The sequence below is a fragment of the Helianthus annuus genome, chromosome 9, assembly GCF_002127325.2.
Source record: "Helianthus annuus cultivar XRQ/B chromosome 9, HanXRQr2.0-SUNRISE, whole genome shotgun sequence".
NCBI classification, from domain to species: Eukaryota; Viridiplantae; Streptophyta; class Magnoliopsida; order Asterales; family Asteraceae; genus Helianthus; species Helianthus annuus.
The window spans coordinates 54,879,202-54,901,469 of record NC_035441.2 but is presented as its reverse complement, the minus strand read 5'-3'; the positions used below and the strand labels follow the sequence as shown (position 1 = coordinate 54,901,469).

The 22,268-nt window shown below is 37.1% G+C and overlaps 2 protein-coding genes across 3 annotated transcripts; both read left to right on the top strand.

The window, feature by feature from the left end:
- The first annotated feature begins 8,864 nt into the window (after positions 1 to 8,864).
- LOC110877789 (UPF0613 protein PB24D3.06c) lies at positions 8,865 to 17,077 on the top strand. Its single transcript, XM_022125993.2, has 9 exons — positions 8,865 to 9,177; positions 9,946 to 10,022; positions 11,134 to 11,239; positions 14,147 to 14,239; positions 14,331 to 14,396; positions 14,727 to 14,872; positions 15,635 to 15,743; positions 15,828 to 15,892; positions 16,758 to 17,077. Exons 1-9 carry the CDS (start codon positions 8,956 to 8,958, stop codon positions 16,903 to 16,905), a joined length of 1,032 nt encoding a protein of 343 aa, XP_021981685.1. The 5' UTR covers positions 8,865 to 8,955; the 3' UTR covers positions 16,906 to 17,077.
- A 2,023-nt stretch (positions 17,078 to 19,100) lies between these two features.
- On the top strand, positions 19,101 to 21,902 carry LOC110874368. 2 transcript variants are annotated; one of them, XM_022123080.2, is made up of 6 exons: positions 19,101 to 19,719; positions 19,807 to 19,924; positions 20,001 to 20,182; positions 21,156 to 21,241; positions 21,331 to 21,480; positions 21,689 to 21,902. In XM_022123080.2, the coding sequence occupies exons 1-6, from the start codon at positions 19,326 to 19,328 to the stop codon at positions 21,824 to 21,826; spliced, it is 1,068 nt and encodes a 355-aa protein (XP_021978772.1). In that variant the 5' UTR covers positions 19,101 to 19,325; the 3' UTR covers positions 21,827 to 21,902. The 2 variants fall into 2 exon arrangements, with proteins under 2 accessions (XP_021978772.1, XP_021978773.1); XM_022123081.2 differs by having other exon boundaries at positions 21,331 to 21,544; positions 21,689 to 21,701.
- Positions 21,903 to 22,268: the final 366 nt, after the last annotated feature.

Below are 22,268 nucleotides of genomic sequence, written 5' to 3'. Positions count from 1 at the left end.
ACTTGCAAGTACAGACACTTGGCGAAGCTGCTGCCTACGCGCTGACCTGGACCGAACTGAAGGAACTCATGCGCAAAAAGTACTGTTCCCGCGCTGAAATCCAGAGATTGGAGACCGAGTTCTGGCATTTGAAAATGGAAGGCCCAAAGATAGCAGAGTATGTTCAGAGATTCCACGACTTATCGCATGTGGTACCCTACATGGTCACTCCTGAGTTCAAGAGAATTGAACGCTTCATTTGGGGATTAGCTCCTCAAATCATAAGCATGGTGACCTCCTCCAAACCTGCGACTATCACTGAAGCCATTGATTTGAGCGTGGCTCTCACAGAGGAGGCAATTCGTTTGAACAAGTTTGATGAAGTTGAGCCAAAGAAGAAAGATACTCATGTGGAGTCATCAGGAGGGAACAAGCGGAAGTTTTCAAACTTCAAGCAGGGCACCGGGGTGGTGGTTAAGAAAGGGGAATCAAGATTGCCAGCTCAGGATACAGCTGGTGGTAGGAGGAAAGGTAATGGATATATGGGTGCACATCCCAAGTGTAACTCTTGCCAACGCCATCACTCTGGTCGATGCGGGCCAAAAGTATGTGAAGCTTGTGGAAAGACTGGTCACTTGAAGGATTCCTGTTGGGCTAGTGCTGGCCGGGGAGGCCAAGGAGGATTTGGGAATAGAAATAATCGTGGTGGTATTGGGAATCGCCCACAAGGAAACAATGGAGGTGATGGGAATCGGGTCAATAATGCAAACCAAGCGGGCGCTATGAATCGTAATCAGAGAAACAATCAAGCTGGAAACGGTGGTGGAAATGGGCAGAGGCCCGGATGTTTCAACTGCGGTGATATTGGGCATTACAAGAGGAATTGCCCGGAATTGAACCAAGCCCGCGGGAGGGTTTTCAACCTTGAAGCAAGGGAAGCGCGCCAGGATCCCAATGTTGTCACTGGTACGTTCCCTGTAAACCAACGCTATGCATCCGTTTTATTTGATACTGGCGCCGATTATAGCTTCGTGTCGTTAGAATTTAAGAATATGCTTGGTTTAGCCGCTAGTAAGTTAGATATTCCGTACACGATCGAATTGGCGAATGGGAAGTAGTAGAAGCTAATGAAGTGATTCGAGGCTGCGTAATCGAATTGGGAGAGCGTGAGTTCGCTCTAGATCTACTACCAGTCCAGTTAGGAAGCTTCGACGTGGTAGTAGGAATGGATTGGTTATCGAGTAACAAGGCCGAGATAGTTTGTCATGAGAAGGTCGTTCGTATCCCGACCGAAGATGGTGAGACCATTGTTGTTCACGGAGAGAAGCGTGAGGCACAGTTAAGAATTATTAGCTGTCTGAAAGCAAGAAAGTGTTTGCAGAAAGGATGTGTTGCCTTTCTGGCACACATTGTGGATAAGAAAGCAGAAGAACCGAAGATCGAAGACATCCCTGTCGTGAGGGAATACCCAAAAGTCTTCCCAGAAGATTTGCCTGGCTTGCCGCCTCAAAGGCAAGTGGAGTTCCGCATTGACTTAGCTCCAGGCGCCGCGCCTGTGGCTAAGGCGCCATACAGACTTGCTCCGTCTGAGATGCAGGAACTGTCGACACAACTTCAAGAGTTGTTAGACAAGGGATTCATCCGACCGAGCTTCTCACCTTGGGGAGCTCCAGTTTTGTTTGTCAAGAAGAAGGACGGTAGTTTTCGAATGTGCATTGACTACAGAGAGTTGAACAAGCTGACGATCAAGAATAGATACCCTCTGCCAAGGATTGATGATCTATTCGACCAACTGCAAGGTTCAAGCTTTTACTCTAAGATCGATCTTCGATCTGGATACCATCAGTTAAGGATACAAGAGGAGAGTATCCCGAAGACAGCCTTTAGAACTCGTTATGGACACTACGAGTTCCTGGTTATGCCGTTTGGGTTGACAAACGCACCTGCAGTCTTTATGGATTTGATGAATAGAGTTTGCAAGCCGTACTTGGATAAGTTCGTGATTGTATTCATCGACGACATTTTGATCTACTCAAAGACGAAGGCTGAGCACGAACAGCATTTAAGAGCCATTCTGGAGCTGCTAAAGAAGGAACAACTATACGCCAAATTCTCTAAGTGCGAGTTTTGGCTAAGAGAAGTGCAATTCCTTGGGCACGTGGTAAATGGAGATGGAATCCATGTGGATCCAACCAAGATCGAAGCGATTAAGAATTGGGAAACGCCAAAGACGCCAACCGAGATTCGGCAATTCTTAGGTTTGGCTGATTACTACCGAAGATTCATTGAGGATTTTTCAAAAATCGCTCAACCATTGACGCTCCTCACGCAGAAAGATAAGAAGTTTGATTGGGGAATCAAACAGGAAGAAGCGTTCCAGATATTGAAAGATAAGCTTTGTAATGCGCCGATCTTATCCCTACCAGAAGGTACAGAGGATTTTGTGGTATACTGCGACGCTTCGCGTCAAGGATTGGGTTGTGTGTTGATGCAACGCCAAAAGGTTATTGCTTACGCATCGCGTCAATTGAAAGTGCACGAAAAGAACTATACCACACATGATTTGGAACTTGGCGCAGTGGTTTTTGCTTTAAAGATCTGGAGACACTACCTTTATGGTACGAAATGTACGATCTTCACAGATCATAAGAGCCTACAGCACATATTCAACCAGAAGGAGCTGAATATGAGACAAAGACGATGGGTTGAGCTGTTGAATGATTACGACTGCGAGATAAAGTATCATCCAGGGAAGGCGAATGTGGTCGCCGATGCCCTAAGTCGAAAAGAGAGAATCAAGCCCATAAGGGTTAGGGCTTTGGAGATGATCATCCAGACAGATATTTCCTTGCGCATTCGTGCCGCGCAGAAAGAAGCTCTTAAGGAAAGAAACCTCGAAGAAGAATATCTCCGTGGGATGGAGAAGCTATTGGTACCAAACAAGGAAGGAACGTTATGTTTTGAGAAAAGGATTTGGGTTCCTTTGTTTGGAGGTTTAAGGAAGGTTATTTTCGATGAAACTCACAAGTCGCGGTACTCTATCCACCCTGGAGCGGATAAGATGTACCAGGATCTTAAAGATTATTATTGGTGGCCTAGGATGAAAGGCGATGTGGCTGTTTATGTGAGCAAATGTTTAACTTGCGCTAAGGTTAAAGCGGAATACCAGAAGCCTTCAGGACTTCTGCAACAACCAGAGATTCCTAAGTGGAAGTGGGAACAAATCTCCATGGATTTCGTTACAAAATTGCCAAGAACGCCTAGAGGCCATGACACTATCTGGGTGATAGTGGACCGATTAACGAAGTCAGCACACTTCTTACCTATCCGAGAAAAGGATAATACGAGCAAATTGGCTGAAATTTACATGAGAGAGATTGTTACACGCCATGGAGTACCTCTCTCGATTATCTCCGATAGAGACGGAAGGTTCGTGTCAAGGATATGGCAATCCTTCCAAGAAGCTTTTGGCTCGAAGTTGAATATGAGCACCGTGTTTCACCCGCAGACCGACGGTCAAAGCGAGCGGACGATTCAGACGTTGGAGGACATGCTGAGAGCATGTGTTATGGATTTGGGCGGTATCTGGGATAAGCATTTGCCTCTAGTTGAGTTTTCATACAACAACAGCTACCATACCAGTATTGGTGCCGCGCCATTCGAAGCTTTATATGGGCGCAAATGCAGATCACCGCTCTGTTGGTCTGACGCCGGTGATAGACAGTTGGTTGGTCCTGATGTAGTCCAGGAAACCACCGACAAGATTGCACAGATACGAGATCACATCAGTGCGGCTCGTGACCGGCAGAAAGCCTACGCGGATCGAAGCAGGAAACCTCTAGAGTTCGAGGTTGGTGATATGGTTTTGTTGAAGGTATCACCCTGGAAGGGTGTGGCACGCTTTGGGAAGCGTGGAAAGTTGAATCCGCGATATATTGGTCCGTTCAGGATTTTGGAAAGAATTGGGACCGTAGCATACAAGCTGGACTTACCTGCTGAACTAAATGGTGTTCACGATACATTTCATGTATCCAATCTGAAGAGAAGTCCAACACAAGATACTGTTGTCATTCCTACCAACGAAATTCATGTTGACGACACGCTCCACTTCGTTGAAGAACCCGTTGAGGTCACGGATTGGAAAGTGAACAAGACCCGCCGAAGCAGTGTCAAGCTCGTCAAAGTTCGTTGGAATGCCCGCCATGGTCCTGAATTCACCTGGGAGCGTGAGGACCGAATGAAAGAGAAATACCCCCATCTATTTCCCAAGAACCCTGCTTCTACAAGCAGAACTTAAATTTCGGGACGAAAATTTTCTAACGGGGGGAGAATGTGACAACCCTCACTAAACCAGGTATCCGTACGACTTAATTAAAAATTAATTACTACTTAATTACTGTGAGTTAACTGAAGTTGTGAATGAACTGCTACTTGATTCCTGATACATGTACATATCTGCATCATACTTTGATTTCCGTCACTACATTATTTACATGCTGAACTCTAGTGACAATCTTGATGCACAAAAGCACAGTAGCACAATGAACGGATAACCTATTGAACGTGCTGACATAGCCAGCACCAGGCAGGCATTGCCTCTAAGGCCTGTATGAGCCTGAGATAGTTTACTACACTAGTAGAGAGTGTAGGGATAAGAGGGTTGTAGAACTGCGTCACTAGGTATAATTATAGTGACCGGATGTGCCTAAAACGTACTTTGAGAAACAAAATTCCGCACTCTAAAATAAAAATTCAGCATTCATCTAAATTAGTAAAGTGCAAAAAGTTGGAAAAATATTACTAGACACTTTCCAAAGTGTCGGGAATAAATTGTGTCACTAAAAATAATATCAACGACACTTTAAATAATTATTTGGCGCCTTATCGGAGTAATATCCAACCGTACAACCGGACTTAACCCGGGACATAAAAATTTAACAATGACATTGTGTCTTTCTCTGAGCCAGTTAGGGTCCCCGAATGCCCTAACACCCGATATAATTTACTACCCACTAATACACTAAACATAATTTCTAACTAGTTAACTAACTAGTTACTTAATTATTAGTTGAGATTCAACTAAACTCCCCATCATGAAAATGGCGGCATCATGGCCCCCTCTTCTCACACTCGATTTTCCCCATGTGCCACCAAATCTCCCAAGTTCCCATGCAAGTTGACTTGTGAATTGTGAGAAAGATTAGTGAACTAATATTACTTACACTCAACACCCCTAAATAAAGGACTTACCTATTTACCAAAATACTTTCACATAACCCCCTCATTTCATGTAATCGGATTCTTATGTGGCCCCCCACCATACGATTTTTTTTATTTCAACCACAAGACTTTTTCTTTGAAAATTTTCCTTAGTTCCCATGCAATCTCTTCTTGGTGTTTGTGATATTTGTTTGTACTATGTGAAGCATATTAACCATTGGGTATTAGAGTTTGAATTATAAGTATACTCATTATCCTAAGCATCTCACCACTGCAACTCTCTTTTCTCCCATAAAAGAAAGCTACGGCCGAACATCAAGCACACCACCAACCATTTTTTTTTATATAAACAATCCAAACTTCATTCAAGGTGATACAAGGTGGTTTAGAAGGTGTGGAGCACTCGGAACTCGAAGGACCTATCTAGTTTGCTATTATCCTCGACATTTAGACTTGTGAACTTCCCTAGCTTTAAAGCTAGTAGTAAGCATCTTGATCCTCATTTACTTCTCATTTATGGTGGTTAATAATTATGTTGTTTGTGGTGTGAATACAAGAACACTAAAAGATCATGAATACAAACTTGAACATAAAAGCTAGTATAGGTTAAAATAAGATTAAAAACTTATGTTAACAAGTTAGGAGGTTATTAATGTTTTTTATAAAAAGGTCACCTCCATGTCTCAACATAAGCTTGGTAACAAAGGGGTTTCTTGAAAAAAAAAAATAAATAAACTATGTGAGTAGATGGTCTTATGGACCCGACATCTACAAATGATTTTTCTAAGACACACCAAGTTAAAAGACGGGTCTTTTTGAAAAGTCATAATTTTTGGAGGAAATAATTATATGTATACTTACAAGGCATGAAAAAGTTGTAAATGGATATTTTCATAAAATAAGTTCACGAGTTGTGAACATTTAAAAATCCCGAGAACGGGAGTTTTACAAAAATAAACACACTTTGGAGGGTGACTAAACCCACTAAAAACACCACTAAATTACTACGCGTTTTTATGAAATGCCAAGTTTATGTTGTCATGAAAAACGTATTGTTGTTAGCACTTGACTAGTGTAACATTGTTTAGTAATTTGTTAGTTGATTTGAATGATTTTATAAAAAGAAAATGATACGCTAGTAAGCGTGGCCACCTCCAGTTACAGAGGAAACTCTGGAGAAAATTTTCAAAAAAATAACACTTAGAATATTTTGCGCCAAGTGTTATGAATAATATTTTTGACATATTTTCATAAAAGCACTAAACTCATAATACCTTACTTATGAGAACATTACTAGTCTTTAGGTAGATAAGTAACGACTTTAAACCAAACCTATATAAACTTATTATTGTTATTATCAGTATTATTTTGGGTAAAATTATATGGAATAAAATATAATATTTTTGGGAAAAATATTTATATTTTAGAGATAGAATTTAAATATATTATAAGTGAGACTTAATAATATATTTTGGTTTTACAAGAAAACGCACATGTATCAAAACCCCCATCCTTGGGAAGGAATATAATTATCAAATAATTACGAAGTGTAAACACGAAATAGTTGTCTAACTATTTCCCAAAGACATTAAACCTTAACTAAGGCACGACCGTCCGTCTAATACAAGTTAGTACGTGTAGGTCGTCGCACAGCAGATTTTCCAGGAGATACCTTTTTAGAGACACACTTCGGTGAGTTCATGTCCCCCTTTTCTCTTAACTGTTTTCAGTTTTCTAAAACTGCGGGGGTGAAATACATGTCACTATGATTACGAGTACTTTTTTTACATGGTATGATTAGCGTAAGGAGGGTTACTACTTAGATCATGTGAGTGGGTAGGCGGGAACTGGAGGCCATTAATCCTCATTGTAGGACCGAGGGATGTAAGCGGTAGATCTATCTGGGTGTAGCGAGCCCAACCCCAGGCCCAGCAGAACGGACCTTGGGGTGACTTTGTGCCCAACGCAAAATCCGCTAGGGTTGAGTCTTCCTACTTGCACTTCACACGTATCAATGGCCTTGCAAACCATTGGTGATCTCTTTTTCCTTATTTGCTACATACCAGGATTTTGATAAATACAAAGGTTTATTTACTCACTTTCGCATGAACTCGCTCAACGTTATTGTTGATTTTTCAACTTACATGTATTTCAGGGAATTAAAAGATCTGGCACGGTATGGCGCGTTTTCCCGCTGCACTAGTTTCCGAGGTCATCCGGGGTTTAGGGAATGTGACTCTTTCCTGGACAAGTCACAGTCCTTAAACCATGTTTATGTTTAGTTTGTTTGTTGAACAATGTTATGGTAGTTAGGATGTTTTTCCGCTAAGACAATGGTATTGTATTTGGTTTTTTTTTTAAAACTTAATGGATGATCTTGCATGTTTTTAATTCATATAGCTTTGTTATGATTAAGCTATGGTATTAAGAAGTCACACCAAATTAACCACGCTTCCGCAAAGCCAGGGTGTGACACTTTTCGACCCGAACAAGTCCTGAATAACGTGATAAATCTCGGTTGTCACCCACGGTTGTTCCACTTCATCACTAAACGTTCTAACTTGACCGAATTACGCGGTTAACCTATAAAATCACAAACTTGCGTAGTCAACATATTCAAAGCGTATAATCAACTAAACGGCCATAAACATGTAAAATAACACACTTTAACATCCGGGTTTCACACACTCTATCACTAACGCGTTAAGTATCTCGCCTGGGGAGTACGTTCGCAAGAATGAAACTCAAAGGAATTGACGCAGGCCCGCACAAGCAGTGGAGCATGTGGTTTAATTTGATGCAAAGCAAAGAACCTTACCAGGGCTTGGCATACCGCGAATCCTCTTGAAAGAAAGGGTGCCTTCGGGAACGGGGACATAGGTGGTGCATGGTTGTCGTCAGCTCGTGCCGTAAGGTGTTGGGTTAAGTCCCACAACGAGCACAACCCTCGTGTTTAGTTGTCATCATTGAGTTTGTAACCTTGAACAGACTATCGGTGATAAGCCGAATGAAGGTGAGGATGATGTCAAGTCATCATGCCCCTTATGCCCTGGGCGACACACGTGCTACAATGGTCGGGACAAAGGGTCGCAATCCCTCGAGGGTGATCCAAACACTCAAATGATAGAAAATAAGCTATAAGCTAATCCAAACACTTAAAAAGAGCTTATCAAATAATAGAAAATAAGCTATAAGCTACTTTAGAATATAAGCATAAGCCAAAAATAAAAGCGAGGCTAAACACCCCCTCAATAGTTAAAAAGTAAAAATATTATGCTTTAACTATTTTTATAGATAGTCCGTGATCCCAGCTGACCGGGGTGATTGGCTGGTTCTCTCCTATGGAGGCGCCGGTTCGATCCCTGGCTGTGGCGGGTGAGACACTTGTGCGCTATGATGGTGAAAAACCCACCGAGGAGGGTTTGATCCTGAGTGTCACCCCGGTTTTCATCCGGCTGTTACTCCAGCAAGGCAACTCGTGTGGAGACAGAACGGTTTCCGGGGGAAAGCCTTCGACCCAAGTCTGATAGCCCTAGCGCTGGACCTGCTATCTGGACACAAATCTTGACGAGGGTCCTCGACTAGAGGATGTGACAATGGTCACCGTTAGAAGTTCACCTTTTTTAAAAATAAAAAAAAAACTATTTTTATAGATAACTTGACACAACCATAAACCACCTAAACATTGTCCTCTACACAACCGTTAAATCCAATAGCCCTAGAATTCAATTTAGTCGAAACCAGTCAACAACAAGAATGGACGACATAAACATAAAAATGAACCCACACAACCTATCTTCTTCATCTCCACCTGCATCCTCTTCTACATCCGGAACATCATGGTTTTCCGGCATTGTTCGCGCCCGCAAGTCAACCACTTCAACCACAACCAAATCCGTCGTTGCCGCCGCCGCCCCCATCAACCGGAAAAATCAGTTCTGTGGTGTCATGTTTAAATACGCCTCTAAACCTATTCAGGTATGTGGATATAGTTTAATCAAATACAAGTTATTAACTATTGTTATTATTCTTGATCTGGTTTAGGATGATATTGTTTGATTTCAAGTTAAGTTTTTTTTTTTTTTTTTTTTTTTTTTTTTTTTTTTTTTTTTTTAATGGGGGATTTTGGGAATTTGGATATTGGGTTTATTGAGAGTGGATCTATGTTTGAGTTTAATAGGTTAAAGTTTTGAAATTTGTTTGATATTTTTTTTTTTTTTTTTTTTTTTTTTTTTTTTTTTTTGTGGGTTTGGAAAATTAGTGATTGTTGCTGGAGATGATTAGGTTTGTCTTTTGTGTGCAAATTTTTGGAATTATTTTTTGGTCTAGGGTTGTTTTTGTTGGTTGATCTAGTTTAAGATGTGGTTGTCATGGTTGATCATGCACTTTTTGGGTCTTATATTGAGAGTATATATATTTATTTAGTGTTGTAAAATCGGGATTAAGCGCACATAATCGGTAATGGTAGTTTACCGATTAAATTTCACTTTGTTGGACCTAAAATCAGTAATCGGTCAAAGGCAGTCAAAATCTTTGAAGTATTTGAAATGTTATACTCTTTTAATCCAATCCAATTAATAAGTTCAAAAAAATCACATATAATTTTTTGTGTGTGTGTGTGTGTATATATAAGTTTGAAAAATCACACATAAAATTCCAATCCGATAAATCGCTTGTTGGTAGACTCCACCGCTTGACTGTATGGTGACTAAGCGTGGAAATCAATATGTTTTACGTGTGATGTAGGTTGCATTCAAAACCGGGGATTATAAACAACACGTTGTTTTTATTGGCGGATTGACGGATGGGTTTTTGGCTACAGAGTAAGTATATTCTTGTCATTGAACTTTTGTTGAATTATAGTTTGAACAAGATTTGTTTACCGAGTTTAGAAGTGTTTTGTTTTCTTTAACGTATGATAGTAAATTAGTAATTAGGAGAATCCGTCTCCTTTACCTTGTTCAGACGGGTACGGGTTGGGTAATGGGTCAAAATGGATTAGGGTTGAAACAGGTCTATTTAGGGATGGTTGAATTGAGCCATGCCAGGTTGACGGTTGACCTGATGACTCTTTTTTTAACAACTTTTGAAAATTCTTAGACATAATAAATGTATTATATATAATGTAACTACAAGAACATGTATCGATACCATTTTGTTATGTTGTGTAAGCACATGCAAGCCACATGTAACAAATGACTATTTTATTTCAAATATTGATACCTTTGCCTGATATGTTGTGTAAGCACATGTCGTCACTAATATCTATAGTATACAAATCCAATTAGTTCTTGGCATCATTGTTGTTAATGGCGAATAGCGACAAATAGCGATAAGGTACCTATATGCTACATAGCGAATAACGATAAATAGCAGACGGCTATTTTATAAATAACGATACACTAGAAAAAAAAATTTAAAAATATTATATGTATATTATATCAAAATACCCTGGTATATATGTTATTTTATATGTATATTTAACAAAAACCTAAAATCCAGCTATTTTATAGCTATATATAATTGCTATTTATATTAAAAAAATAAAAATAAAAAATTAGGTGTCGCTATTCTCGCTATCCATCGCTGCAACCCTAATAGCGACACTATACCTATACGCTACATAGCACGCTATAGCGTTCGCTACGATCGCTATTGACAACTATGCTTGGCATACACAGTAAAAGTTGTTTATCAAGAATATTAAACAAGTTGTGCTAACCCGTCTAGCTTCTGAAAAATCACCCATAATTTTAATAACAATGGCCATCAAAGTACTCGTAATTCGTAAACATATAAATGAACTATGCCAAGGTACACACTAAATATGCATGGGAGGAATAAATGAAAGCGACTTATTTCTTGAAAATTTATTTAGTTAAGTTGATTTCAGTTAAATCTTGGATGAAATCTGAAAGATATAAATTTTGTTAGATATTTGGAGCCGCTGGCAATTGCATTGGATAAAGAAAAATGGTCATTAGTTCAGTTTTTGTTTTCATCTTCCTACAGTGGATATGGCATATCAAGCTTGAAAGAGGTAACTAACTCCTCATATTTCTCACTTAGGTGGCATTTGGGTGGGTAGAGAGAAAATGTATGATTATTATTATTATTATTATTATTATTGTTTGTTCTATATTCTTTTAATTAGCAAGTTAAAGTAGAAGGAAGAGAGAGTTTGTTAGGAACTAGAAAATCAAAGGCTGGTTTTATTGAAAATCTAAGATAGTCAGCCCGATTCGAGAGGGGCTAAATATGATGGTGGCCGGCGACTAAACTTCAGCCCCTAAATTCAGCCTCTCGACACTGATGGTGGCCGGCGACTTTAGTGAGGAAGAGAAAGGGTGGGTTGCTGAATATGGGTTCTTTGATTTATATTTACTATTTTTAAGGGCAGTAATGTCTTCTTACTTATTTTTGCATTCCAGATTTGTTAAAAGATGTATACCAAACACATTTTGGATTTTGAAAGGAATCTGTTAATTAACTTCTGTTTCGTTTATGTTAAATAGGGCAGATTAGGTCGTCTTCAGGAGTCGATGTTTATTCTATAAAAATTAGGGTTCTTAAACCTTGTAATCATAGTTGTCAATAGCGGCTATAGCGCGCTATGTAGCGAGGCGACCAAGTGTTGCTATCTGGGTCATAGCAACCAATAGCGTGAATATACATGTAAAATAGCATATATACCAAGGTATTTTGATATAACATACATATAAAAATTTTCAAAATTCTTTTTCTAGTGTATCGCTATTTATAAAATAGCGGTCGCTATTCGCTATGTAGCATATAGGTCCCTTGTCGCTATTCGCTATTAACAACTATGCTTGTAATTGGAGACCTAATCCTTCTCAAGTTGGATTATCTATCTTGTTTCAATCAAATCTGAATTTCCGATTCTATCAGAATCTATTGATTTCCATTTCAAATTCCAATTACAATTCCAAATCATTCCACAAACCAAACGCCCCCTAAGTTCCTAACCTATCAACCAAACAATTGCAATTTCTTTCAAACTCATTCCACCCTTCCATAACCCACAAATATTATTCTTATTGTAGTAATTATATGATCAATATGGTAATGATCTCTTACTCTACCCTTAGAAGAATACTCTTGTTTGAAACTAAATAACCAATATGGACTTGTACCACTCAATTCCAAACATAACTGGATATGCAAGTGGAATGGTAAATGGATAAGAGTTTGCAACCAGTCTAGGGTTCTGTTTCATCTCTAAGGGTTAGGATCAAACGAAAAATTAAATAAATAGCTTCAAGGAAAGGGAAATAGCTTGAACGAGTTTGAAGTTGCCCAAACTGTTTTCTAATGCGTAAAACCTCTTTGATTGATTTGTTAAAAACATTATATCATTAGTGAAAAATAAATATTTTAGACTAAATATCTCATGTCTGGTCAAGTGTCAACCTCTCCCATAGTTGTCGATAGCGAATGGCGACAAATAGCGACAAGGCACCTATAGGCTACGTAGCGAATAGCGACAGCTATTTTATAAATATTGATTACACTAGAAAAAGAATTTTGAAAATTTTTATATGTATATTACATCAAAATACCCTTGTATATATATGCTATTTTACATGTATATTTAACAAAAACCTATAAATCCAGCTATTTTATAGCTATATCTAATTGCTATTTACATCAGAAAACAATCACTATCATCGCTGTCTGTCGCTATGGCCCATATAGCGACATTACGTCGCATGGCTACATAGCGCGATAGCAGTCGCTATAGCCGCTATTAACAACTATGACCTCTCCCATACCAAAAACATTACCCTTTAGACCTGATCCAACCCTTTTTAACTCCGAGAGTAACTCGTGTTTCTGGTACAAGTAATCTTTAATCTACATCTTCTAAATAGTTAAAAGTTAAAACTGTGGCCGTCAATCTTCAGTTCTTCACTTTATCGTTTTTAATCATTGCTCCCAGAGGATTCAAGAATCCAAAGGCTCTGATACCAGTTTGTTGGGAAACGTGCGACCCAAAAAACACACAGTAACTGTAACAAGATGGACAAAGGAAATAGAACAGATAAGAACACACGAATATGACGTGGTTTACTTGATCTATTTGATCGGGCTATGCCCATGGTGAACTAGATATATCTTAGTTCTAAAACTTTGTACCATACAGAACAAGAGACCAACTTATAGTTACAGTGAGATGTCTATATAATATTTAGATTAAGGCTTATAACTTATTCCCCAAGCTTACACAACCGACATGGCAACATAGAGAATCGGGCCTAAGATTGATGCACACCGAGCTTATAGCTCGTGAGTGTTTATCCATTAGCATAGAGAACCTCTACTTGCTCGTGATTGTGTCCATTTGTGTGATGTGTCAGTTAATTGTTTATTCTCTCAAGTCTTTGAATTTCTGTTTTTTTTTTCGGTGGGAGGCGATTTGTACGCTACCAATATTACTTCGTACACAAGACTTGTTGTGTTATTGTACATCTTGCATTCATATTGTACCAAAGTGATTTTTATTGGTACATGTCACCTCCCATTTTTATACTATATTGAACAGAGGTAGCAAGATGGGTGGGTCATGTCGGTTGGGTAAAACGGGTAAACAGGCTCTGGTTACATGTCATTTTTAACTTGTACAAATTTTGTTGTTTTGACCCGCAAATACAGTTTCCACTTTTTTATTATTTATTAATAGTTAAATTGTGTTGGTTACGATGACGGAAACAATACTATTACAATATAATTAAGATTATAAATGGACTTTGGGTGACTTTCCACCCATATGACCCATTCCCCTTTTGCTAAAGTTTTTTGACTTGATCAGGTTTAGTTAAAACAAAACCTGAACCGTCCCATTCATAAGAAAATGGGTTAAATTTTGTTTTCGACTTTCTTTCTTCATTTTCCATTAAATCTCGGTTTTGCTTCTGTCGTATTAAAGGATGCGTTGGAGCTTGATCAGTTGATTAATCACTTAATAAACAAAGAAGACTCGGAGGGCGTAGTGCTTCTTGGCCACAGCACAGGCTGTCAAGTAAGCGCTTCATTCTCTTTCTCGAAATTGCATCTAATCTGAAATCAGATGCAAGTAGTTACGCACATTACTTACGTGATTTCTTTAATAGGATATTGTTAATTACATGCGCACCAATGCAGCATGCTCTAGAGCTGTTCGTGCTGCTATTTTACAGGTATCGTTTTCCTAAATTCTTTTTCGAGTAAAATGCCATTTTCGTCCCTAAGGTTCGACCAGTTTTGCGACTTTCATCCATAGGTTTGTTTTTCCGCATCTGGATCCAAAAGGTTGAAATCTTGTCATTTTCGTCCGTCTCGTTAACTCCATCCATTTTTCTCCGTTAGTTCATGGGTATTTCCGTCCTTTTTGTTAATTAAAGGAGAAAAATGGATGGAGCTAACAAGCCGGATGAAATTTGGCAAGATTTCAAACCCTCAAGGATGAAAATGGTATTTTACTCTTCTTTTTCAAACAAGTTCTTGTGACTGATCATCAAATTATTCAGGCTCCGGTTAGTGATCGAGAATTCCGAGCAACTCTTCCCGAGACCGCTGCAATGATTGATTTGGCTTCAAAACTAATAAGTGAAGGTCGGGGATCCGAGTTAATGCCTAGGGAAGCAAACCAAGATTCCCCAATAACTGCTTATAGGTGAGTTTTAAAACCTCTTATTAACTGTAAAGTGGTACAAATATATCTGAAAACTTTTAGTACTTAATGGAAAATGAAAAGGTTGATCGTGAGGCCCCGGAACCTTCTGAAATTGACGAATAATCCATGATCTTTCTAGAAGTTTCAAATCAGGTTATTACCATAAAAAACCACTGTACTTTATTATTTTTCATAAAGAAGTCTCTTAAATGGTAAAAAAAAAAAATACATGAAAAATCACTAAACTAATTTTGTATATTAAAATCTCAAAACTTGTCTAAAATGCATGTATTTATGATTTTTTTTTTATTTAAATACTGACTTGTTAACTTTTAAATCGGTCAAAATCTGATTAAGTGATTTAACACTTTTGCAAGAAATTTTCTTTTTGAATTTACCGTCTTATTTTGACCAATTTATGAGTTAAAAATAGTTTTTTTTTTTTTTTTTTTAAATATGTACATGCATTTCAGACAAGTCTAGAGACTTTAATGTATAAAGATTAGTTTAGTCACCTTTTTCATGTATATATTACAAATAGAGGGACTTTAATATACCAAAGTTAGGTTTAGGTTAAGTGAGTTTTTCATGGAAAAATAAGAAAAAATTTCGGTTTTCATGATATTGAACCATTCAAATATGTCTGAACTTGAGAAAATTTCTAGGAAGCCGTTAGGTTTGGTATCGAGTTGGTGGATAGTAATGGGTGATTTATGATTCTAATGAAGCGTTTCTGTAGCTGACGAACCCGTGACCCTGCAGATTTCACTCCCTGTGTGCATACATGGGCGACGATGACATGTTCAGTTCCGATCTCAGTGACGACCAACTGAAACAGAGACTTGGTCACATGTGTAACACACCGTGCCAGGTATGTGCGTGTGCATTCGAAGTGTTATGGATTACCGATCAATTCTGTACATTACATATAATAATCAAGATTTGCATCATGCAGGTGATATTTTCTATGGCTGATGAATATGTACCGGATTATGTTGACAAGAAAGTGTTGGTGCAAAGGCAAGTGCAACAACTACTTTTCACTTGCTAAAAAATCGAACACGAACAGAGACATGTTCGTGTTTGTTTATTTAACTTTAACCAAACACGAACAGATAATCGAACAACTTTTTGTGTTCATATTCGTTCATTAAGAAAATGCGTATGTTCGTTCGTTCATTTAAAACTAAACGGACAGTTCACGAACGTAAACGGACATAATTTAAGAAACATAAACGAACACAAATGAACATAACTGAAATAACTTAAATGCGTACAAATAAACATAATTGGCCAAAATAAACGAAGACAAACGAACCAAAAGTAGTTTTTTATACGTAAATTAGTGATCAATTACTGTAAGTTCATTGCAAAGCTTAGTTTTATTACTATAAAGCCTAATTACTAATTATTTATACATATATCAGTAGTTATAAAACCACTTTTATGTTTATATATTTTTATAAATATAACTACTTAAGTTTATATTAAAATTTAAACAAACATAAACGGACGTTCACGAACATAAATGAATGAACAAAATATGTGTTCATGTTCGTTCGTTTAATTAAATGAACAAAAGAATTTATTCATGTTCATCCATTTATTAAATAAACGACATCCCGCTGAACAAGTTCATGAACGTTCAGCATTCTTTTAATTTTTTACATACATGCCCCTACATTCCCAATTTTGACCCAGAAGTACATGAGGCCTTTTCTTAAGCGCCTCGCTCGTCAGGCACACCTTCTAAAGCCAAGCTTCCAACGACTTTTGACTTCCCTTTTATGTTTCATATTTTTGGATTGGTCATTTGGGCCCGATAGCAACTCGTACTAACTGCTAAATGTTAAGTCGTATCTCATGTATATTGTTGTGACTACAGACTGTGTAAAGCAATGGGGGGTGCGGAGAAAGTTGAGATAGAATGGGGAAACCATTCGCTATCTAACCGAGTTGCTGAAGCAGTTGAAGCGATAATGGGGTTTGTGAAGAGCGGGGGTCCTAACGGCTGGGATGATCCTTGGAGTTGACTTGAATGTTCTTTCTGTTGTTATTCTCTTTATCACATATCATGGCTCTTGATTTTAGAGTTTTCAAGTGTTTTGTTACATTTTCGTGTTGTAAGTTTATTCTTTCACCTCATTCTTGATTTTATATGACCTTGTGATTTGTGCAAAAAGATGTGTACATTTTGAAATGTCATGATTTGGTGTTTTTGGTTTGAAACCAAACCAGATTGAGTTTGATTTATGTTTATACTACAAAGAACTCATGACACTGAGAAACCAGTCTAGTAGTAGTAGGCAGTAAGGACTTCACCAAAATACAAAGAGAAATAAATTTGACGGGACTCATTAAAGCACCAATAAACATGCTAACAAGTGACACATTTCAGAGATAGTCTACATAGCTCTCATTACCTCTCAAAAAGCTAGGGTATGTTCATGTTTATTGGTGCTTTAGTGGGTCCCGCCAACTTAGGAAACGTCTACAGCTTAGCCTGTAGGCCAAAAGATTAAATGTGAACCGAGGGTATGGTGAACAAAGAGGCTATAAAGGCAAAATCTGGAAATAGGGGCGGACTTAGAATGTTAGTCGGGGTAGCATGGGCTACCCCTCAACCCGTCTGGGTAGTGTAAAGATATCCCTTAACTCCACTTCTATAGTGTAAAAATACCCTCAACTTCGTCTCTGTTATACAAAGGATACCCCTGGTCTAAAAGATAAAAAATTCAGATATCCCTAAATTTTTGGGCTAGTTTTGCTGATTTCTGTAAATACAAGATTATAAGAAGTGATAATACTAAGATGAAGTGATTAGACTGATAACTATAATAGGTTTAATAAAAAAAAAAATTGAACACACTATTTTTTCGAAAATATGATGTTAATTCTAAAAGACCCCACTTTTAAATTTTCAATTATGTCCACGTGACACCTCCTCTTCTCAGATGTTAATTTACCTTTGATCAAGTGTCCAAATCACCTTTTATATACATGTTATAAATTGAAAACGCCATACGCATACATATATGTGTAAACAATGCACCTAACATATTTACATTTTTTTAATCTAAAAACTCATATTACTTTGAAGATATTCGATAAACGATGTCACTTGAGAAAAAAGAACCTAGAGAACTTGTGGGAAAAAGAATATGTGGCACCGGAATATTGTTCACATTAAATTTTTATTATATTTTTATGTGTGACTAGAAGTCCACAAAATAACCGATTAATTAACAGTAACTGGTTATTAACTAGAATTGTAACCGGTTATCAGTGTTGTCGAGATCGCTAGGCGTCAGTCGGACGGTTGAGTACTGACTAGGGATTAATCGGGATTAATCAGGATTAATCGGATCGGAATTTATATATATAATTTTTAAATTTATATATATATACACATACATTAATATCAATATAATACTTAAAAGTAGTTCAAAATTCAAACAACTATAAGTTTAAAACATGTCAAATCAAGTATTTAAACATTCAATACACACATTAATATCAATATAATACTTAAAAATAGTTCAAAATTTAAACAACGAAGTTTAAAACATAGCAATTCAAGTATTTAAATAACATTAACACATCAATCATGACCTTATGTAATATGTTTTAATGGCTTAAAACATGTTTTTTTGGGCCAGATTGGAACTAAATAACTTGGGCCATGTATTTAATGATTAAAAACATTTGTTTGGGCCAGATTTAAACTAAAAAAGAGTGGGCCGACTAGAAACGATTTGGCCGACTAGAAACGATTTGGCCGACTTGCACCGACTAGGACCGACTTCGACCGACTAATGGTCCGACTAGCTCAACATTAATCAGTTAACGCCCGACTAGCGCCTAGGCGCCGATTAATTCCGATTTTTACAACACTGCTGATTATTAACTAATTGAGGAATAACCGATTAATGGTTAATTTTAACCGTAGGTTAGTAACCGGTTATAAATATTCAGTATAGGAACCGGTTTTTTAACCGGTAGATCGGTTAACTGGAAAAATAACCGAAAAATTCAAAAAAAAAAGGCAAAAAAACTGGTTATTAACCGAAATTAATCGGTGAATTAATCGAACCGGTTACAGTAATTAACATTAACCGGACCGGATAAAAAATTAACCGGTTTGTACACCTCTACGTTGACACTTTGATTTTGGCTTCACTTCTTTTCTAAAGATCAATCCAAAAAAATTCTGTGTAACCATGTTAATTAAACCCGGGAGTCTATATAAAAACAAGAACATCAAATAACGGTATTCAACTGCCACTTCTTTCCCGCCAAATTTCAATTATTCTTTTCCTGTATACCCTCCAAAATCAAGACGCCTTCTCCGGACCAGAGTCTCCCCGGTCTCGATCCCGTTGCAGCGGCTATTGGTGGTCGGCTGGTGGCCGCCCCAAGCGCCACCAACCCTCCACCGACATCCAACCAAGCCATGTCGGAAACCGGTGCCAATCTTCCTCATCATGTTGTGGCACCATTAGACCCCAATCTTCAAGCACTCGAACACTTTCTTATGCATGATGACAACAATAACAATTTTCCACCACCAAATTCTTCACAACAAACAGGTTTTTCGATTGATACTCCACTGGTTCAGGATCAAACACCGGTGGCAGGCTATGAAAGTGATCCAAGAGTGGAAACATTTGTACACAACGAGATGTTTGTAGAGGGTTTTCAAACAAACCCGTCTTGTGTTCGTGATGAAACAAACACTAGATCGGGTGAATTCGGAAACCCTATTCGACTTTCATCATGGCCTTTGCAACTGCCTCCGTATACTTGTAGTTGTTGTCAAATTCTAAGAGAAATCACACATACAAATGGTTTGTTTTTGGTGTCAATTTTGTATGATTAAATTTCTTGAAATAGTATTTCTTTTTATGAAAATTTATGTTTTGATTTGCGATTAGGTGTTGAGATTTCGAAGCTTGAGATTCATGGAAGACTTGGTGTGATTTGTCATGGTGTTCTTGAGAAATATAGTGTCGACCTAACGGAGAATCGAGATCATGAGTACAAGATGTTCGAGTAAGTTGAATTAATTTGATTAAAACTTTCATACCATCTTTTGAATTATGAGTTGATTGTTTGTTATGTGATCAAGTTTTTGCAAGGAAAGTTTAAGAAGAGTGAAACAGTTTCTTGTTGAATATTGCATGGAAAGAAAAACCAATGCTTACATAATGCTTCAAGATCCACTTTCATCATTTTATGAAGCCATATGTGTTGGGTTGGATTGGGAGGACAGTCCGGTGGTTACCGATGACATCGTTCGCGAAAATTCAGGTTCAATGTTATTTTGTACAATCAAGATCTTTAGTTTTTAGTTTTTAATAAGACACAATCTAGCCAGTCATGCATGGTTTGCCTTAAATAACCACATCTTCAAAATTCATAAATATTAAGTTCTAAGGTTTGTAGACAAGAATATACAATCTAGTCATGCATATAGTCAAGATTCTTAATTTAAAGATTTTTTTGGGTTCATTGAAAAAAAAACACTTTTTCAAGATTCATTAATCTTTCTAAGAATTTTGGTGTTAAGTTGATCTTGATAGAGAAAAAGAAAATGCCTGAATTAATCTCATCTTCAAGATTTTTGATGATATACATATATTTAAGATTCATAAATTTATATATTTTTCGGGTTCATAGGAAAATCCACCTTTTCAAGTTTAAATAATATTTTCAAGAATTATGATGTTAAGCTCATCTTTATAGAGAAAAGGAAAGGACTTGCCTTAATTAACCTCATCTTAAAGAGTCATAATTTTAAAGATATTTAGAGTTCATAGAAAAAAAACACAAATAGTTTTTTCAATAATATTTTCAAGAATTGTGGTGTTAATTGGACCTTGATAGAGAGAAAAGAAATATTATTCTAGCCATGCATGGCTTGTAATTAACCTCATTATTTCAAGATTCATGAATTTTAAAGACGTGCATATATTCAAGATTCATAATTTTGAAGATTTTTAGGGTTCATAGAATAAAAAAAAAAAAAAAACACTCTCAAGATTCATTAATATTTCAATAATTGTGGTGTTAAATACTGTTAATTGGATCTTTATAGAGATGAAAAAGACATATTAATTTAGCAATGCCTGGCTTGCTTTAACTCTTACATTTTTATGATAATCATTCTAAATATTTTTAGGGTTTGCAGAGAACAAGATACAATATTCTAGCCATGCACGTGAACCTTAAACCACCTATACAATATTCATAATTCACTTATGAACAAATTTTCCTTAAATAGGTGATCATCACATGAACCAAACATTACCAAATGCGGAGAGCAGTAGATCAGCAAGATCTGTTAACAAGACTACTTATTCGATCCAGGTTCAATTCATCAACTTATACAAATCTTTTTCTTATTAAACTTACAAATATTCATACAAATGCATAAGAATTTTGATGTTTTCGAGCAGAGGGAAAGGTCCGGAAAACTTACAATTCGAGATCTTATGAGCTACTTTCATCTTCCCATTGAAGAAGCCGCGAAGAAGATACAAATCTGCCCAACTGTCGTAAAGAAAATTTGTCGTAAGCATGGACTATCACGATGGCCATACCGAAAGGTCCTAACTATCATTTTATGTTATCTGGATTAGTATATCTATAATATACTTTACACGCATAAAGGTTTGCCCTCCATCACCGTCCCCAAACCCAACCAATAAAATAACACTCCTATGAGTGGGATTTTACTGGTGCATTTGTTTTTCTTCGTTTTTTTTTGTTCACCATCGACAACCAACAAAACATGTTTTATTTGTTGAAATGCAGATAAAATCTATAGAGAAGAAGATATCGATGAGGGCAACATATTTAACTTCTGTAGAAGGTGAAGAACGAGGTCGTGTTCAGGCTCAAATCGACACGCTTCAACAAGAAATCTCTCATATTTATTCAATGTTTAGTTGATAAGAATAATAACATCATAATATCTTTATGTATTTATAATGCGTGTATATAACATTCTAATCTAATTTAATACTGATAATTTAATTACTCTTAAAATAATTAAAAGAAATGCGTATAATTCAAGTTGGTATTATTGTGCAAAGCTGATATTTTTATGCTTTACATTAAATTTTAAAATTATGAAGGAATCTTATAACCAAAAGGATTACATACGAAATAAAAATTGATGTGTTCCTTTTTCTTCTAATGGCATCATCCAAGTAACGACATACAAAATGTTGTAGAAAATAAGAAAACCATGATAAAATAGAGGAAAGAGGATCCATACATTGCGCGGAGTTACTAATATAGTTAAGAAAGGAAACTTTGACGGCAAGAAATACAACTAATTTGTATTTGCAAGATTAGGGAATTGATGTGATTGTAACAATGCACACATTAG

Excerpts from the sequence above, each read along its gene's own strand:
- LOC110874368 (XM_022123080.2), top strand. The coding sequence starts at position 19,326 with ATGTCGGAAACCGGTGCCAATCTTCCTCATCATGTTGTGGCACCATTA. Across the intron at positions 19,925-20,000 it reads CATGAGTACAAGATGTTCGA|TTTTTGCAAGGAAAGTTTAA; the intron begins GTAAGTTGAATT and ends TATGTGATCAAG. Across the intron at positions 21,481-21,688 it reads CACGATGGCCATACCGAAAG|ATAAAATCTATAGAGAAGAA; the intron begins GTCCTAACTATC and ends GTTGAAATGCAG.
- LOC110877789 (XM_022125993.2), top strand. The coding sequence starts at position 8,956 with ATGGACGACATAAACATAAAAATGAACCCACACAACCTATCTTCTTCA. Across the intron at positions 10,023-11,133 it reads GATGGGTTTTTGGCTACAGA|ATATTTGGAGCCGCTGGCAA; the intron begins GTAAGTATATTC and ends AAATTTTGTTAG. Across the intron at positions 15,744-15,827 it reads TGTGTAACACACCGTGCCAG|GTGATATTTTCTATGGCTGA; the intron begins GTATGTGCGTGT and ends TGCATCATGCAG.